Consider the following 20370-nt stretch of genomic DNA (forward strand, 5'->3'; position numbering starts at 1 on the left):
TTTATAGTATGGAGGGATGTTAGACAAGCTTTCGGGTACTACATACCCTTTCTCAGGCCAAAAGACCCAAAGATGATCCAACGAAAAATACTATCAAACATCTTGTTTTTCATGTTTCCTGGACCATCATGACATCAACCCTTCTGTGACGCAAATGAAGTTTGACCAGTTCTCTACACCACGCATATAGACATTGTGCTTTTTATTCAAGAGATGTCTGATAATACCCAGGCCAGACTTATGTTCACATTGGTTATTCAAGTTCTGTTTGCAACCTTCATTATGGAGATGTCAGCTACACGGAGGGTGGGCAAAGCTGCCTACAGAAGGCAGGCATTGGACTGGGGCACAGGAATCTGGGGTCTGCTCGACCTCAGCTACCAACCCCACTGGGTGACCTCAACCAAGAAGCTTTATCTCTATGTCCATCTCACTCCTTGTCCATTTAGACTGTCTGCTTTTTGAGGCAGGGAATCTCTCTCATTGTGTCTGTGGTCTTACTGTGTCCTACTGTGATGCAAACTATCAATAGAAATGGACAGCTTTGCAAAAAGTCTTTGTTCGAAACAACACCTGGCCCCTAACCTGCTGGGCCATCACATCTGTTTAAGTCAAAGCCTCCCAACATCCCCACCATTCACAGGCTGTATGTAACAGAGGGAAATGGGCACAAATGGTCAGTAATTCCTGACCCCAGCGCCCAAACCCACCTGCTCCCTCAGTCACCCAAGCATCACTCCCAGGTGCTGCATTTAACACCAGTCACTGTCCTTTCCCACAGGCTGAGTATCAGATACAACCTTCAAGACCCATTAAGCCAGCGCTTTCACTGCTGTTCAACCATGCTATTTATTTTTATATAGTGTCCTTCAGAACACAGCATCCCCAATTGCTTCAGAATGAGCTAAACCAAACTGCAAGCTAAAGACAAAGAGAAAAGTTTAAGAGGAAACAGAGGGGAATAGCCCAGTCCCCTCAGTTCCCACAAAATCAGTTAGATGAACAGTGCTAAGCATCCTCAAGAATCAGCCCTCAAGTGAGTAGACTCTGCAACCCAGGAAAAGTCCCTGCCTGGAGGACTGAACAGACCTGACAGGAGGGGCAGGGAGGCAGGATGGAGACCGGGGGCTCAGAACGAGGAGGGAAGGAGAGGAGGGGGAGGCAGGTTCACTCCTCGAATGGGAAAGGTTAGAGATCAATAAATCATCTAGGGTGAACAAGTGATAGTTCCCTGGCTGGGAGGTCGCCAACACACCAACAGGCCTGTTCTTGCTTTCATGTGGTTGGTAGAAAACGATGCCTGGCTTGCTTCCTCCCACCCCTGAGGAGTGCAAGCCTGCCGGGCTGGTGACAATAGAGCACCAGGGTGCATGTATGAACACAGACCAGCTCTAACCACCCCAGAGCTGCCTGCTGCTCTTTAGACCCCAAACCAAAAGGCTCTGTAACATGTAGAGCAGCAGGGATTTGCTGCCTTTGGGGATCCAGGAGGCTCCTAGTCTTGCCAACACACACATGTGAATGTAACTTTGCTCAGCTGATTAATCTTGACCACCAGAGCAGGACTGCTGATGTGACTGTACTCAGGCCTGAGGACAGTGGCCTCTTCCCCCCTCAGCCTTAACCCTCCACCCCAAAGCACCATCAAGGTTGCCCTGGGGGGCAGCCCAGCCAAGAGACTGGACCTGCACCCTGCGGAAGTGCTTTTGTGATGGGTGCAGTTCTGTGCAGCCTTACTGTCCTACAGCAAGTAGGAAGCCCCATTTCTCTCTTGCCTGCCACTGAAAAATGGCTCCTCCAAAGCACTGCATGCTGGCAAGCCGCAGACTCCCCCGGCCTCCTAATCGACCCCATTTCAAGGCCTGCGAACACCGGCAATTGGGATGTTATTAGGGCCCACGTGTGCTGCAGTAACAGCCCTCGTACGGCTGAGCCGGTATTTGGCGTAATTGGCCTCCTGCTGGGAAAATGACCGCTCAGTTGACCTCTGAAGAATCTTCTGCAAGGCAACAGGAGATGCAGAGCAATGGAGCTACGCAAAATATAAGAACAAGAGTCCAGCTGAGGCCCCTCCATCCTGGGGGCCATCTCATCTGATGGAGGCAGCAGTAATCTCCTCGCACATGCACGCGCTCATCCATCACAGCCTTCTTCGTTCCGTTCTTCTCGAGTCATTTACAACTCGCCTACGTTGAGTCCTAGAGATCAGGCTGAGCAAAACGGTGCTTAGCTGAGGGAGATGGATGAGGTGGGACCTGAGGTGGCTCTGGTAGGGGGCAATCCCACACCAGCCCCTGATGGAAATTAGTTCAATTACTCCAGCTTCTCCTTTAGTTGCTTCTCTTGAAGGACACCCCAGCCCCCACACACCAGAAGCCTGGCTAAGCTACTGAAAAGAAATAGCCGCATACTCATAAGAAGCACAAGCGCGAGACTGATGGCTCACTGTAAGGATTGAAATGTAGGTTTTAGGTCACCCTGCACCTCTGTGGCTTCGGGGCATGGTATTTAGTGAGTGTGGAAGGGTAGCTTTTAGAAGCAGGCAAGGAGGGCTGGATGTAGGGTCACCTGGATAATATCAGGAAGCCCACCCCATGATGAAAACCTCATTGGGAAGAAGTTACTGCCAGGGTTTGGGATTCGAAGAGCTATCTCCCCAGAACCCTGTTGGTAACTCAATACACACTCCGAGTCCCCCTACAGAGAGCATTCCCACTCCAGAAAACATGATTTTTGGCCTCTTATGTGCTCAGCTGGCCCTTGCTACTTCCCCCTGAACTCATGTGTCTCCATGGCTGACTTCATTGTTATTTCCATAACTGCAAATGGGCTGTGCTCCAGTTTCAGCCCACAGCATGTATGCTGGGATTAGGTCTGTCCTTACTGCTGGCCTCTTACTCAAATGTCGCCCCTACCCCTACCCTTACCCCCATCCACACACAGCACCTCTTGCTTTAGGCTGTGCTGGGATGCAGGCTATAGATCAGGTATTGCTTCACTCAGGCTAGTGATGAAGGAGCAAGTAAGCCAACTCAATCGAGTGCTGACAGGCTTCCAGTGCCTTTCCACAATTCCCTGCACTTACCCAGAACAGAGTTCTCCCACGACCCTCTAGGGTAATGTCCTGATGAAGCGCAGCCTACTGTGGTATAAAGTGTTGCACACCCATAGTAGCAAACACTCGGGTGAACAGAGCACGAGCAATGAAGTACCTGGAGGGGGGTGGAGAGCAGGCTGCACCAAGGCTGCTCGCAGCCAGGCCTGGCTAAACCAGGTTAATTCTGCAGGGCAGACATACCCTGAGTGTTCACACTCACTGTGTCCCCAGAGAAGCCTCTGCTTTACGGCGAACTTAACAACAGTATACAAATCCCCACCTGAGCTCTCTCCTGAGCACAGCTTTTCCCTCGGGGGAAGCTATATTTACAGTAGAGCTATGACCCAGCCTCTAATTCCCTCTATAACAGATAGTTTATGCTGAGTTGGGTCCAAGACCAGCCGGGTAAGAACATGTGTGACACCTGCCCACTAGCTAAGGACTTCCCACTGCAAGGACACAGGCAGACATACCCACTATTTAAAAGCATCAGGTGTATCTGGATGGAGCATCGGGTAACAAACCAAGATCTATTAACTTCCAAGATGAGAGGAAGAGACTCACACCTAATGATGCCCTCCAGGTCCAGCCCAGGCCCACCTCAATGAGACTGTGTGGGCAGAGGGGAAGAGAAGGAAAAAAGACCATTTAGATCTTCAATAGCTTCTAAATGTCACCTGTGCCTCTGAAGGACAGGAGAGCAGGGAGCATGGCTCACATCAGGCTGCAAATGAGCTTTCACGGCATGAGTGATGGAAAACAAATTTTAAAAGGATTAAGTCAGAGACACAGAGAAGGAAGGGAGGGGCAGTTTTAATGTAGATGAGGAAAGGTTGGTGCAGAGCCCACCGGGTCAGCCAAGGAACTGTAGCAGTGGTGTTCCCCAGAGGGCAACAGCCTAGTAATCCTTCAGATCTCTCTGTTCACAGCTTCACGCTCTCCACAGAGGTCACCAAGCAGTACCAGGTATCCAAGCTTCCTGAGGGGATCACACAGCCTGGCTGTAACAGCCACCCTTCTCCCTAGGCACAGGGTGGATCAGGAGGAAGAGGTGGGGGGAGCTGGGCCAGATCAAGATAAAATGTGCACTGGCAGAGCAGTGGGGAGGAGACATGAGGCTGAGGCTTCTCTGTATGGCTTGTGGACCAAGCCCAGGAGTGCAGCCAAACAACTGGCTCCCCTCTTCCCCCACTCATGCCTAAGCCCCAATGTGGCCACAGTAGGTGGCTCTGGTGAGCCATCCTGAGTGCATGCCCCACCTCTACCTTGCTGAAGAGCCTGAGCCTTGTGCTATGGGGCACACTCCAGGCCTCTCAGGCATGCCCTCCCCCAACCTGTCTACATGGGCTAGCTTGCAGACTTGAGAGCAAGTGGGCAAGGCTAATTTCTCAGTGGCACTCTGGGGTTCACTCCAGAGGCAGCGTGGACATAGACTAGAGCAGCGACTGGGTCTCAGAGGCACCAGCAGAGCTAGAGGAGAGAAGGATAAAATAACAGGGGAGGAAAAGGCTCTAGACTAAGGGGCACTGGTGGAGCTGAGCAGAGGCAGTTGGGAGGGAGGTGAAGGGCACTGGCAGAGCTGGATAGGCGTCCAGGATTGAACTGGTCAAGGGGGCTGTAGGGTAAGGAGCACTGGCAGGGCAGTGGGCACAGGGGCTATAGGGCAGGAAGGAGGGGCAGCATCACAGCCTGACTGGGCTCAACAGAGTGGGCTGGAAAGCATGACTGGACATGTGTGTGCATGTGTGAGTGTGTGCAGTGCTGGGTATAAACAGGGAATTAACTCAATTCCGCTTGTAAAGCGGGATCATTTGGTGTTAAAGGAAACCAAGCGCAGGCGGCGAGGGGAGGAAGGGGGGGCAAGCAGAGTTTCTGAAACGCCGGTCCAGCTGGCTTTCTCCCAGGCAACTTTCTTTGGCTTTCATAAGCAAATTTCCTTGGAAATGCTCATAAAGCAGGGGAGGGTCCCCTGGGGTCGGCTTGGCTGAATGGCTGCGGTGGGCGGTGGGCTGGTGCTGGATGGAGCACTTCCTCACAACCTGACTCCATGCAGCTGGGCCAGTGCGAGGCGGGGGTGGGAGGGGGGTGAGAATGCATCAGGCAAGTCGGGCAGTGAGGTCTGGGGGTGGGGAAAGAGTTTCTCAAAGTGACAGTTTCAGCTTGCAAAGCAGAGGAGAGGCAAAACCAGCAGGGGAACAAGCCAGGCCACTGGGGTGACCTTCAACCTGCCAAGATTAGGGAGGGAGCAAACACCCTGCAAGTGAAACGTGTTCTGAATTGCCAGGGGGGGCATAAGATCTTCCCCCAGACATGAGTGCCTCAGGAAAGGGGTCACGCCATAGATGCCTTGCAGGCATAAATGCACTTCTCCTCACCAACGCCCTGGACCACAAGGGAAGTCCCAGCAGGGGCAGGGGGCGAGGTGGGGGCTGCACTCACCGAGGTGTTCTGGCACTGGATGCTGGTGCTGTTGAAGCGCAGGGCAGTGACACGGGTGGTGCTGCCAGGGATGTGGAAAATGCACTCGTAGTTGCGCTGTCCAGATTGCGGCTGGGGCAAGTTCTTGGCCGTCAGGGTGATGGGCTTCACCACACCCACAGGGATGTATATCTGGGTGGAGGGCAGGATCTGTGGGCAGTCCTGTGGGATAGGGGATGAAAGATCCAGAATTAGCACAGAAAATTCCCCCAAACCCCAGAAATGCTGCTCATGGCAAGCTCCGGCATCCTCCAGACTGCTGCATTCTGCTCCATCGCAGAAAAGCATACACATACCAGGATGATGCTAAAAGAGATGAGACAGGCCCAATCCTGCATATACACCTGAGGGTGCCTCTGTCCACAGCCATGCCCAACAGTTGTCAGGAGCTCATGGCAGCCCTGATAAGAGCCCTACATATTCTACAGCACATGGGATCTAGAGCTGGGGCACAGCCACCTTGTTTCCACAGCACTCCACCACTGTGGAGACACTTTCCTGCTCATGCTCAGTAAGACACTACATCTGTTTCCCTCCACTCTGCCATTCACTCTTTTTTTCGGTTTTTTTCAGCCCGGGGTGGGGGGGGGTGGAGAGGAATGTGCAGGACATAGGCTGAAAATGCAAGTAGTTCCGGCTTGTGGGAGGAACAGTTCAGCTGCACAGCTTGCAACGTTAGCAGCAGCAGCATTATGTGCTTATGTTTAAATGTAATCACTAGGTTTCAGAGTCAACATGCATCAAGTTGTACACTCCAAGGCTTCCCATTCAGAGTGACTATTTCAGAGTGGCTGCGGATTCAAACAGAAGTGGCTGCATCTGCCTCACCCCATTCACATCTGGAAGGCGCACTTGCTATGCCTGAGATCTGGCAATGCCACTTTTTAGACACTGAGGTTCTAGAACACATTTCTGTGATAAAGGTAGATTTCCCAGGAAGCCTTGCAATGGAGAACAGGCATGCACATCCTCTACCCAAACCCCACACCCACTCCTAACCCAGCCCTTGCCTGCCAAGCAAGAACCAGATCAGGCTGATTTTAGAGCTGGCCAGTAACATGCTCTAATCATCCAGCAATGCTCTATAATACGAGGCCATTTCAGCCTCAATGTAGTGTCTGTGCTTGGTGCTCCAGAGCTCAGCTCCATTACATGTTGCACAAGGCCTCCGAAGTTAACAAAGCACTGGGTTGTCAAATTATCACACACCATTCTCCCGCAAACCTATGGGCGCTTGTTCTGCCCAAGCCAAAGAGGCACTGCAGGGCAGAGCAAGCTCTGGCAGGAGAGGAAAGGAGCTTGGGGAAGGCCTCTGAGCAAAACATCTGCCAAGCTAGCATGCTTTACCTGTGCCCTGCCTGCTAATGCGTGAACAGCAGTGCCTCTAGTGGCTCAGCCCAGCTGGAGAACAGGTACCGCCTGTGCCAGCTTGGGTAACTAGAGCTAGCACAGGACAAATGAGCTCAGGGCCAAGCGTCTGGCTCCCAAAAAAGAAGCCCTTCTTCACTGAAGGGCTGTGTGCTTACAGTGCAGAGAACATGAGATTTAATGGTGGCTAGATCTTGGTACTTGCAAGCAGGCAGTCAGAGTCCTCTCACCCAGAGCCCTGCCTCGACACCTTGCTGCTGTGACAGCCCCTGGTTTCAGCACTGGGGCCCACAGAGCTCTGCTAATGTGCCTCAGAGCCAAGCACATCACCACAACCCCTTAGTTGTGACCCCACAGTAGCCTCTATTAGCCCAGCCCTGGAGTTCCCTTTTCCTCAGTCCTTGCCCTTGAGCCCTGAGGTGCTGGACGGTGAGCAAGAACAATCTAAAATGAGCAGTGCACTGGGCAGGGGTGAGGGCTCAGAGGTGATACAACTCATGGGTCTGGCACTGGCCCATCTGCTCCGCTGGAACACGGCAGTCCCCGTAGTCCCCCAGGGAAGGAAAACCCTGCCAGGAGCTCATGTCTACTGTCCACCTGAAGCCCAAGCTGCATGCAGCCCTACTAATGCATGCAGTCCTGCAAAATGAGCAATGGAACCAGATCTGGCTCTCCGAGCAGGTTGAACATTGCAATCCCACTCAGTCCTCACCCAGGAGGAGAGCTGGGTTTGGAGTGGAGTGCCCACACACTCTGCCTTGTAGGACATAACCACAGAGATCTGATGCAACGGTGATGGACTGGGAGCACCATCAGAGTGGCCACAGGCCAGCAAACATGGCCTCAACTTTGACCTGGGAGGGAAGGTAGCGCCGTGGCTGAGTTACAGCTGCGCCTGGCCCTGGGTTTTTAGCTGAGCAAGCCAAGAGCTCAGGGAACAGCAGTGAGCACCTGAGCCTGCGCATCCCCTTGTCAGCCAGCTCTAAGAAGAGCCACTGGGGCTGCAGCACTGCAAAGCTCTCAACTTTTCACAGCATCCAGTTTGAGGGCTGCTCTCTGGGGAGCCCCAAACCCCTGTGTGCAAAGCACAGGGGAGCAGGGAGAGAGCAAAAATAAACGGGCCTGGACAGAAAAACAGCTCCCTGGTCCCTCAGGATGATGCTTCAGCAACAATAGCCTGATGCAATCCCCAGGCCAGCCTTGCAGAGCCCAGCTGGGGACTTGCGCCTGAGGCGGCTACTCTTAAAAGTGCTGGCTTTAAATAAGGAAGAGAGAATAACATGTTTTGAAACAAATGTGTCTAAGAACAGAAACCATGCTGCACCCAGGGACCTGCAGCTGCATCTCCTGGCAACCTGGCAGCAACCATGCATGATGCTAGCTTGATGTGGTGATCCTAACTCCAGGAACCACGGCTGAGACCAGAGGCAGCAACAGCCAGGATCGAGGTGCCATTCTGCTACACCATCAAAGCACTTTACAGAAACCCCCGCCTCACAAGAGCCCTTCTACAGGCAGAGAACTGCCCATAGGTGAGATGGACCTGAATAATCTGGAGGTTCGTCTTCATTGCAGACCTGGGCCCTTAGGGCAGGGATGGGCAAAATGCGGCCTGGGGCCAGATGTGGCCCACAAGACCATTCTATCTGGCCCACGGGGCCCCCCCCAAAATTAAGAAAATTAGTATTTATCTGCCCCTGGCTGCTTGTCATGCGGCCCTCGATGGCTTGCCAAAACTTGTAAGCGGCCCTCTGCCTGAAATAATTGCCTGCCCCTGCCTTAAGGACTATATCCCACCAGCTGGTTTCCAAGGTCCAAGCAACAGGGATCCCATCACTACCCCAATCCTCATCGTCACCATCAAGCTCCATCATCTCCGTTTTGCAGATGGGATGCATGAGGCACAGAGAAGGGATGGGGCTTGTACAGTGCTAGGACCCAGGAGTCCTGGCCCCTGCACCCTAGAACATGCTCCCCAGGGTTGGTGCTAGTCTCACCTGGAGTTTTGGTAATAATCCTCTCAGCAAGTCAGCCCAGCCCAGATGTATGTTACATACTAGGCCAGGGACCCTCTCAGGCAGAGGCCTGGCTATGGATCAGGAGAGCTGATAAAGTCTCAGCTCTGCCTGGGCCCTTGAAGCCACAATAATGCAGCTTCCTCATGCAAGAAGTCCAGCTCCCTGCCGGTACGCTCTCAGATGTGCTGGGAACAGCCACCACCCATCATTCCTCCCCTCAACCTCATTCCCAGGTCCCCAGCTAGAAAATACCCAGTGCATCTCCTACCCCTTCCAAGTGCCACCGTGAGGGCATTGACTCAGCCTTGCCAAGTGCGACAACTTCTCCCACAGAAAGGCACATGCTGGAGGCTGGTTCCCCTCACCCCATGGTGTCACTTCATGGCCCAGCTTCTGCCTTCTCCCCACTCTATGCACCAACCAGGTCAAGTCCTCAGGCACAGCAAGCCTTCTGCAAAGGGAGCAACGTACTAGCTTTGCTCAGGGTAGAGCCAGCCTTGTCTCTGGGAGTGATCAAGTCATACCATGTTTCTTTGCTGGGCTGGATTCTCCACAGGGGAAGTCCAGCAAGAGTCCCTCACCTGGCACTTGCTGTGCAATGGGAAAACACCTGTTGCCAGACAGTGCCCAGTAATCAAGATGTCCTGTGTCAATCAGGAGGTTAACTGGCGTTCTCAGAAACAGGCTCTGCCCTACTCGGCCCCACTCCCTGCAGCATCAGTGAACTGGTAGGTGATCGCAGAGCCCATAAATCAATCACAGGGCAAGATGGTTACTTCAGTGCAGATGCTCAGACATGCGTTTCTTGGTTTCTGGCTTCAGGGACAGTTCATAGGAGGCCCAGAGCTGCAGATGCAAAAATCAAAGCCTCCCCCCACCAACACCCCAACCTCAGGGCCAAGATTCATGACCAGGTGAGTGGTAAGACAACAGGGACTCTGCTCCCTTAGTTGTGTTTATGCCAGGGCTTTGCTTCATCGTAGCGAGACCTGAGCAGCAACAGGATTAGAGATGGGCAAATCATTGATTTTTTCTCCCTTCCCCAGCTGAACAGAGAAACTGAAAACACTAAAATGGTGTCAGCTTGACCTAAAACTGAGGCCTTTCCAGCTTTGTCAGCAAACAGCAAACCAGACTGAAATACAGCTGCAGGTTGACCGAAATGGTTAATTCAACCTGAAACAGAGTATTTTGTTTGTGGGAGAGGGGGAGCAATGGATTTATGCCATATTTCTTTTTAACAAATTTGAGCAAACTTGGTCTGGAAATATCATCCCTAAACAAAACCCCAACCCATTTGCTTTGAAAATGCTAAGACAATGCACGTCACTTTTTTCAATTCCCACCCCACTCCCTCTCATTTTTCCTGCCCAAATGACTCACTGGATTTAGCCTAAATTTAGGATCATGTTGGTCAACACAAAACTGTGGTTTTTTTCTGGCAAATGATTCATCTGAAAAAAATTAATCTATCTAAGTACTGGCAGAGAGGGAACAGGGGCACTAGGTCACAAATTACAGGTCACCAGCTCCACACAACTCAGAGCGGCAGACATGAAATCAGATGGTGGGTTCTATTCTAGGCTCTGCCACTGACTCGCTTCATTCTGGGCCTCAGTTTTCCCTCTGCAAAATGGGGATAATGCCACTGACTGCCTCACCCCCTCTCCTTTGCAACGCATCACACACTATGGACTAAAATGAGCATTCTCCCTGCATGGTGAGAGTCACCTGAAGGACTGTCTTAGCCATGGTCATGGTGTGGCAGTAGACTCCAGCTCCAGGCTCCTCTGGCTCCATGCAGGAGGCCCCACAGCCACTGGGTTGTCGCTAGTTCCCATGAGCTGTTAGCTTGGACTGGATACGGACTTCTGATGGGAATGTAGCTCTAAGTACATCCCTGGAAATTCAGGGGTGCACGCAGCACACAGGCCCTACCCAGAGGGAATCCACAAACCCAGGGGAGACATGTTGCCTCCCTTAAACCAGGCATCATACCCTTCCAACATATCACCATACCCTTCCATTTCCTTGCCCCTTGGAATTTGCTACTCCCTGCCACTGCCTCCCGGGCCCTGAGAAACTGCCTATCCCTATGTAACCACCAGGTTCCCATTCTCCTCATGCCCTCACACCAGCCCTAACACCAGGTGTGTCTGCTACTGGCACAGATGCTTGCAGGCAGAACACCCTTCCCTGAGATAGTCTGCAAACCCACTAGCCTCTTCTTTAAGCCCCTCCAGGATATTCTCTCCCATACTCACAGAGAGCTGGTATGTGGATTCTGAGGACCCCGGGCACAAAGTGGATAGGGAACCATTTAATGACATGACCACAATGGCAGCAATTCTGCCTGAGCACAAGTGTGGGTGCAGTCAATGTTTCATGTATTTGCTGGTGTGTTTGGGAGCTTGTGGGTTGGCTCCCAGCAACCTACACCATGCGTGGGGACATGGGCCACACCTGCCTTGTATCAGCACTGGCTGATGGGTCTTGGGGCCTCGTCAGGCTGGCCCATGACTTAAAGACAAACCTGCCCTCTCACAACAACAGCTGCTTTTCAGTGGTCCTTAAAAGAACCAGCGCATGTTCCACGAAGCCTTAGCCATGTAGGAGCCGAGTGCCATGCCCCCACAGCCTCACCCTCTGCTCTGTAATACCGCTCACTGGGTCACCCCTGGGTGCTGTGAACTGCCCCCACTATGCCCACAGATAACTTTTGTGTGCAGGCGTATGGCATGACAGGCACACAGTGCTTGCACACGCATCCACACACCCACCCACCCGTTTTGCTGACTTGCTCTTTGGGCCGGAGCCAAATCCTCTGGCGATGTCACATGTTCTGCATCTGTGGGGAGAGCTGTCTCATCCAGCAAAAATTTCACGCGGCTACAAAACAGGAAGCACCTGGTGCTGGGAGGCCCCCTCTCCCCAGCGAGCCGCATGGCCCCACGCCCCAGGCTGCAGGACCGGGAAAACCGCAGGGGAAATGCCTGCAACCTCATCCAGCCTCCCCGCTCCCCTGCAGCAGGGGTGGAAGGAATCTGAATGATGTGATCCTCAAGAACAGCTTCACAAGCTGATGACACTCTCCCCTCCCCCTTACAAATGTCAGCTTGCTCCTTCCATGCTGGCAGAGGGGACACCTCCACACAGCCCCGGCTGACTCAGGGAATGTCAGCTCCCTGACTTCACCATGGGGGCGCAGGGTGCTGCATCCTGATGCTGGTACATCTGCACTGACAATACAGTTGTTCTCAAGCTCTCTGTGCTACAACTGCTCTCTGATGAGTAACTAGGCTTTTCACTCAAGGAAATGTCTGTGCCCAACTCTGAATTAGAGATTTTCCATTGGGCAGAGGGTAAAGAACAGGTGAGAAAGTGGTCATTTTGCTTTATCCATGGCTGCCCTGATCAGCAGTGAGCACGCAGCTGTGTTGTTCCCAGTATATGCTGGGACGTAGGCAAGTTGGTCCAGGCCACTGGGAGAACAGTAGTGAGTGATCCCACAAGAGCCTCCTGAACATGTGGGGGTAAAGCTAGGGGTAAGAGGGCTTTCAACCGCAAGCTACAAGGCAGAGCCTTTTTGGCCCTCCTTTTTGGCCTTTACTGCCCTCCTTGACAAGCCTTGGCCTGACTCTCCTCCATCCATCTCTCCTCCTCTCCCAGTCATTCAGACCATCTCCTTCCCCCTCTGTCCTTCTGTCACTCCCTGTCCCTCGGCTCTTGCTCCACATCCCCTCTTCATCTGTCCCCCCACTGCCTTTGCTCTTGTTTGTCGTCTCTCCTCCCTTCACCCCAGGTGCCCATTACCTCCTCCCCATGTCCTTCTACCCAGGCTCCTCCGTAAGTGTGTGCATTTTCCCACTCCCCTTCCACCCCTTCAGTTACCACCTCTCTCTCTCTGCCTCTTCTCTCTTCTGACTTCCTCTGGACACCCTTTTTTCCCCCTCCTAGCTGGAGGATACCAAGCTAAGGGCAGCACAACATATGGCCTGGCTTGGACATCCAGAGGTGGCTTGGCCAGGAGCTGGTGGGTGGATGATATGGCTGGGATATCAGGGCTGGGTGCTGTCTTGAGGAACTGGGCATCCTCACAGAGAAAAGCCTACGTTCAGCTCTTGGCCTCTTGCTCCTCAGGGATGTCTAGGCCAGGCTTGGTGTCTGGGGCTCTGCCTGTGTGGGACACAGGAAGAAGGAAGACTGACTGTCAGCCCTGGCCTCTGACTCCCCAAACTCCCTTCCCATCTGACCAGGCTCCAAAGTGTGACCAACCACATCCCAGGGACTCTGCTCTATCATCAGGGAAGGTAGGCAGGTGGCAGCTCCCCAGGGATCCCCTCAGCCCTGCCCTTGTCTCCTGGCTCAGCTCAGAGCAGCACCTACTCTCCAGCCCGGAGGAAGAGAGCCAGTCCAGAGCTGAACACATTCAATTCTCCACAGATTGTCACAGCTGGAGACTTCCAATGTGCTCTTCCCTTCCACATCCAGCCCCCTCCACCTGCAGGCACACGGGATCCACCCTCAGTGGAACAGCCTTTTATTAAAAGATAATTCAGTTTTAATTGCTGATCGCATTCCCCAGCCACCAGGAATCAGGAGCGGGAAGGTGGAAGGAGGAAGGAGACGGCAGCTGTTTTTCCTCACACCCTGGCAAAGTCAAGAGGGCAAAAAGCTATGTGGTGTTAACCCTTAGAAAACCAAGCCTCCCACATCCAGGGGATCAAACCCCTCCAATGGCCTCAGGGAAATGCTGGCTGTTCCCTGGCACTGCCACCCAGATGTGAGTGAATGAGCAACTCCCACTGATCCGTGATCTCTCCCCACCTTGCTCTCCCCAGTCACTGCCCCAGGAAGACCCAGGGGAATGCGCCCTGCACTGCTCTCTGGTGCCCCAGACGAGCCCAGGTAGAACACACCTGATGTGCCAGGGATGCCGCAGTGCTCCATCGACTCCAGAGAGAGCTGAATGGGCAACGGCTGCCCTGGAGGTGCTAGGAGGGGAAAGCCAGCAGGAGCCGGGTGCACGTCTCAGTGGGTGCAGAGGGAGGTTTCCATTTCTGTGCCAGCCTTCCCGCCACAGTCAGATAAGCAGAAACCCAGACAGACCAAGCACAGCTTAAAATACCTCAAAGCATTAGACTTACACCCACGAAAGGCTGGAAATTCAATGCCTATGCTGAGTCTCCATCCTTCATCTACCCTGCCATGGTTTGGCACCCAGCTGCCTCCACACATACAAAGGGCTAAATGGGCTGTTTGTCAGAACTCCTTTGGTTTCATGGGAACAGGCTTTTTGGGGACAGCGGCATGACCCACCAGCTCCTGCCAGGATGTGTATCCCGCAAGAGAAGCTGCTCTGATCATATCTTGATCTCCCCTGCCAGGAACTAACTAAGCCACACAAGAGTAAAAACAAGCCTTGCTGAGCTGTTCCAAACCTCACGCAAGGCTCCTGGCCAGTTCGAGCCTGAACCAAAAGGGCCAGCTCCCCCATGCCTCAAGTCTGTGCATAGTTCTCAAGCGTTGTCCTCCTGGGAAGTCTGCATGTCACTGAACAGCCACTGTACGACAGAAGGCAGTACCCAGCAGTGGCAGGATTGCATTCCCAGAGGGCGTCCCAAAACTCAGCCTGCAAAGATTCATGCATACGCTCACTTAGTGGGCATGTAGGAGCTGCTTGGTGGCTAATGGCCTAGGAAATCCCTACGATGAGTACAAATTTAAGTTGAGTTGTGGCCCCTAACCTGCAGCTCTTTTCAGGGAATGGCGACATGGGGCCCCATGTCTCTTGGGACTCCTTTACAAAGAAGATGACACCTTGTCTGTCTCTTTGTGCACACAACAAAGCTCTTCCAGTATCCGAGAGTCCAGCTGCGCTCGTTTCTGGCTGGTGCATCCTCACCAGTAATTACAGTTTTACAGGGCAGCTCCTAGCATTGGAGATCCTCATGCAACCCTGCAGATGTCACCTCCTGCCCTGAGCAACACCGTGGAGTGGCTGAGAGTGGAGCCAGCCCTCCAGCTGGAATTCAGCTTATTTCCATTATCGATGTCTGAGGCAGAACAGAGTCTCACCGGCTCCCCCCGTCTCTGCCCAGCTCATAGGATCAATGGGCAGCAAAAGCTTGTGTCAGTCGCTGCAGTCAGCAGAAGGGACCCAGCACAACCCACATGCACCCACATACGTGAGGAGCTGTGGGACAAGGGGAGGGGCTGACAGGCAGCACTGCCAAGTGGAATCTCATTTTCCCTATCTGCCACAGCCCTGGGGAAATGACAGCTGCCCATCTCTGCTAGTATTGTGGGAATCAGAGTTGTGAATGGCTGGGAGGTACTAGCACAGCTCAACACATCAGGTATCACCACTAAGATGCCCAATCCTGGCCAGATCTGTCAAGAATGCAAGACGATGACAAGATTGTCCCTTTTCTTACAGAGACAACCCTGGGAGGTACAGCTACCCCAGACTGCATGATAGATCAGACAACCAGACAGACAGGAACTAGGAAGCCTGGGTTCTGGTTACACCAAGTTAGGTTTTCCTGCCTTGCTCAAATGAGTTGAATTTGGTGGGAGTAGAATTAGGCCCTCTGAATTCAGTACAGCCACTTAAATGACTGAGGTACACAGGAGTTGGCCTGGCATAAATAAAGTCACTCCCTTGCACATGCTTTCCCTTTTATAAGAATAATCCTGCGGCCAGTGACTGGGCTCTGGATGAGTAATTGCCCAACTTGCTGGCTCCTTCCTGGAGGGCCAGGCTCCCAGAGATGATAAAGGGTGAGTGGGGAAAGAAAAATTAATTGTTCATTGCCGGAAGCTCGACCTATTCAATGCAGAGCAGCCGCTCGTCGGCCTGGAGCAGCAGCAGCAACAGGAGCCAGAGTGGAAACGACACAGTGAGAAGGAAGTGAAAAATACTGCCAAGGGCACCTCAGCCTCACTGGCGCTCACTGTCGGATCTGTCTGGTGCCGTGTGGGAGGTGGACAGGGGTGGGCAAACCCAGTAACACCTCAGGGGATCCCTGGACTGTGCCACCCCCAACAGTGATAATAGGGAACTTGGGTGACAAAAGCAATAGAGGTGAAGAAAGGGTCCCACTAAGGGGAGAGGAAAAGGCTGCCTATGCTATGCAGGGAACAGAACTGCAAGGGATATTAATGCATACAAAGTCTGCAGAGAGCCAGGCTGATCCAGGGACACATGGGCATGTTTAAAAAGCATCTCCTGGGTGCAAAGAAGACTGGGAGGGGCCCAACTCACAAGAGAGGCTGGCTGCCAGGTGAGTGTGTGAGGCTAGGGTGAGATGCTGCTGCTGCAAGGGATGGCAGCGCTTTAGGGAACTTCTCTCACGTCCTAAAGACTGCGAAGCATTTTGGAAAAGGTGCCCTCTGCTGTGGGAGCAGGCACCACTGGCCCAGCCAGGACTGCCTAACCATACAGAGGGAAAGGGAGACTTTTCCCCTGTTCCTTTACAAGCAAATTGATTCACAGAGGGAGGAAAGTTCTAGCCATCCTCATTGTCCTTTGCTCCCTGGGAGACCTGATATGCCATGAGTTCTGTCACCTGTCAGCCCCCTCATTAAAGGTGTTTGCTTGGGAAGAGGTTTTCTGAGATGTCTCTGACAAGTGCTTTCTCCAAAGAGAAACTCATTTGAACAATCCCCATATGGGAGTCCAGTCGCTTCTTTCCTATTACCAGACATGACGTAGAGAGAACTGGTGCGCAGAGCCGCAAGCAAGGGCGGGGGTCAGGACGGCAACAAGCACTTGTCTCAAGCAAGGCTCTGGATTGTGCTAGTGAAGGCTCATCATCTCCAGCACTCCCAGTTAATTGCTGGGGAAGGGAAGTCAAATGGGAAATACTCACTTTCGTGTGCTGCTAATTTCTTCCCTAATTCACAAGGGCCCCTCAAAGACACTTTCACCTCCCAGAGTGAGGCACTATTCTCCCCAGCTAATTCTGATCCAGGGGTGCTCAACCCCAGCCTGTAGAGACATCGCATCTGGACCTGGACACCACTCATCCAGCCCTCATGGCAAAAATGTTGACCACTACTGCTCTGAACGGTTCGTGCCCATCAGACAGAATTACAAGCTGGGGGGCTGATCCCTGGAGTGGGGAGGAGATGGCCAAAGACAGCACCCAAATTGCAGTGCAAGGTTATTTTTAAGCTGATCAGCACAACTTGGCAGTGGGAGGATATGTGTGCTGTGGGAAGTGGGCGAGGTTACGGCCCTTTCAGCCCCATGGGGATACTCGTGGTTTAAAAGCATGAGCAAATCTCTCCCTTAGGTATTTACTGAGTGCCCTTTCCTTGCAGAGTAGTCAGCATAGCAGAATTTAGGAAACCATCATCTGCACATGCAGCAATGCACAGCCTAGCAGCAGAACAGAATCTCCACCTCCAGCTGTTGCCACAGCCAAGCTCTGCCTCTTCTCTGGACTCCACGCACCACTGCACGTAGGTGACTAGCCACTGCAGAACAGGAGGCAATGCATCACCCACCCATTCCCCAAAGCACTCGTGGAGACTGCCCCCCTGCACCCACATCTCGGCCAGGCCACTGCTCCTGACACACAGCTGTTTGGTGCCTCCATGTGGACAGGTTCTGGTGAGGAAAGTGTTAGCAGTGCCAGAATCAAGCTGCGCGGGGGAAAGGATGGAATGGCAAGCGGCAGGTTCTAACAGAGCGCTCCTAACACACGGCTTTTTAAGAGAGCCCTTTTCTTCCAATTTAGCAGAGGGTGACGGGAAACCCAGAACTCTGCTGAATGCAGACACCCCTGTGGGCCGCAAAGTCCTCATTACTCACCAGGCTCACAGCAGCATGCCAGGCAGCTCGCAGCGCTGGGATAACAAGGGCAGCAGCCACCTGTGGCGCAATCAGAAGGGAAATTCATCCTCCTGCTTCAGGGCACCAGCTGACTGCCAGAGGCTGTCAGGAAGGAAATTCCCTTCAGCCCAGTCAATGTAACGTTGGACAAACGGCCATATGGACTCGGGGCTGGCAGCACGCACTGGGCTGGTGGTTGGCATAGGCGGGCCTCTGGTCCAATGCTGAGGTAAAACCAGGTGTCAGTCCTGCTGGGAAGGTATGCAGCACAGCATGAGCAAAACCCCAGTTCCACTAATATCAAGAGCAGTTTGGATATAGTCTTCAACAGAGCCAGGGTTTCACATCATGCTGTTCTGTAGAGCCTGCCACCCCGTCACTGTGACCACCCCATCCCTGGCAACGCTTGAATACTCCCCACCCCCAGGAATGGCAGGAGCCTTGGCCTAAATGCTAAGCAGCAATTCATGTTGTTGGGTACCCAACCCGAGACCCATTAAAGGGACCTAGTTTGGAGAGAGATCAAGTCCTCATTTGGCAAATCTGGCTGCTTTAAAGGTATCTCAGACTGGGCACCCAAAAATCACACACTGCTTTTAAAATGTCGGCTTTTTGCAGGAGGACCAATCCAGCATCAGGAGCAGACTAGAACAGTCTGACAAACCTATGCCTCACCAGCTTCTACAAACCTCCCCGGTCCATTTGCAGACATGGCTGCACTAAGACAAATATGGGGTGATTTCTATCTGTGCCGGTGCTCACCAGAAGTGCTGTTTCTACAGATTGATTGAAATTTAGGCAAAATGTATACAAGTCTCCAACTCCAGGAAGTGATTGCTGTCGAGTTACTCAGGGAGACCTTGAGAATGCAAAGCCTGAAGGGTTAAGGTTCCCTCTGACTTAACAGAGGATTTGAAGCCACCTTGATAGGCTGAGACAGGGAGAGAGGAAAGGAAGCACGTGTGAGCTGGTTAATAATGAACCTACTTTTCCCAAGGTCTTGCTCTTAAATAGCTCATGCAGTGACTGAGCATCAGGACAGGTAAAGGCACTACTGAGGGCTGGAAAAGCAGGGAAGCCACCCTCCTGTTTGGACCCAGAGAATCCCCACAAGGACAGCAGTGCACATACAGGTTCCTCAGTTTGGCGGACACAAATTGCATGCAGGATTGATCTGAAATGCAAATCTTCTGGATCTCCTGGCAAACCAGAAGGGGAGAAGAGGAGGGAGAAGGGGAAACTGTTTGGTTTTCAAGGGTTTTTTAATGCCCTGCGCCCACCCCCAACTGCCCTGTTTTGGGGGGGGGGGGGGTGGTAATTAAATGTTGGGAATTTTTTTAACGAAAGTGTCAATGTTGAAAGGAAAATTCATAGCACTTCATTTGGGAAATGTCAAAACAAAACGTTTCAACTTCTGAAGGCTTTTTTTTGCTTTGGGGTTTGAGTTTTCTATTGTTTTCAGGCCAGCATAGTTGCCATATTCAATCTGAACACACAAAATTGTTTCAATCCCCATCACAGCATTTTCCAACAAGTAAGGCATTCGCCAAAAACCTGCAGCAGTTCCACTGTCATCACCGCCCCACCAACACAGGGCCCAGGTGCAAGGACCCCTTTCTCAGATGGAAGCACAGCCAAGCAGGACAGGGAGGACAGCTTGTGAAAGGGCCCTTCTGCCTCTTGCAGTTCATTGGTATTCTCCCCTCCAAAATAACAGATAATCCGAACAGAGTCCCACGCCATAGACCCCAGTGCAGAGCAGAGAGGCAGATGGAGGAGTAAGGGAGCCAGCTTTGCAGAAGCTTACCTCAGACATGTTCACACGTCCTTCCTGGAAGGAGCACTCCGCAGCATTGTGGGTGCAGATGTGACGGTATTTACACCAGTGGCATGGGAACGAGCCATTCACGCAGGAGAGGCAGCTGCAGGAAAAGGGAGCAGATGATCAAGTATTAAGACCTGATGAGGCAGCGACCCCCTACAGTGCCCAAGCACATCGCAGACTGTACATAGGGATCAGTCATCCACCACTGACACGTAGTTGCTCGCAGGGTGGAAGACAACAGAATAATTCAGGCTGTGAAGTGAAAAGGTATATGCATCCCACTGAAATCACAGAGGGCAATGGAGAGGGAGAATGGAACTACTCGTGGTCAGATGTGAACAGCATCTTAGTCAAATGCTTCTCGCATCCCGATTTTCTCATCAATGCAAGAGGATTTTAAATCATGCAGCGAGGTCAGTCTCTCTTTCGCATCTCAGCCACATGGTTGTGCCTGGCAGAGCACAGTGCACATAGCAACACCCAGCGCTCAGTCTGGGGACAGTGGCTCCTATGGACTCATCCTGTCCACTCAGAATCATAGACAAGCACTGGAAGGGACCCCAGGAGGTCATCTAGTCCTTGTTGAAGGCAGGATCACTCCTGACTAAACCACCCCAATCAAGTGTCTGCCTAACCCAGACAAGATTCCTTGGGTGAATTTGATATCTTTTATTAGACCAACCCAAATGGTTGGAGAATAGTTATTAAGCAAGCTTTCGGGTTCAAAAACCCTTCGTCAGGC

At 52.5% G+C, this 20370-nt stretch overlaps 1 protein-coding gene across 3 annotated transcripts in view; it reads right to left on the reverse strand.

The window, feature by feature from the left end:
* The window catches only part of PLXNA1 (plexin A1), a 239455-nt gene that overhangs the window by 83624 nt on the left and 135461 nt on the right, over positions 1-20370 (reverse strand). For all 3 annotated transcript variants that reach the window (XM_059715601.1, XM_014605745.3, XM_059715602.1), the window contains exons 9-10: positions 19611-19725; positions 5537-5737 (exon numbers count right to left, since the gene is read on the reverse strand). In XM_059715601.1, coding sequence (XP_059571584.1) covers positions 5537-5737; positions 19611-19725 — 316 coding nt within the window. The remainder of the gene's footprint in view (positions 1-5536; positions 5738-19610; positions 19726-20370) is intronic.

The sequence above is a fragment of the Alligator mississippiensis genome, chromosome 12, assembly GCF_030867095.1.
Source record: "Alligator mississippiensis isolate rAllMis1 chromosome 12, rAllMis1, whole genome shotgun sequence".
NCBI classification, from domain to species: domain Eukaryota; kingdom Metazoa; phylum Chordata; order Crocodylia; family Alligatoridae; genus Alligator; species Alligator mississippiensis.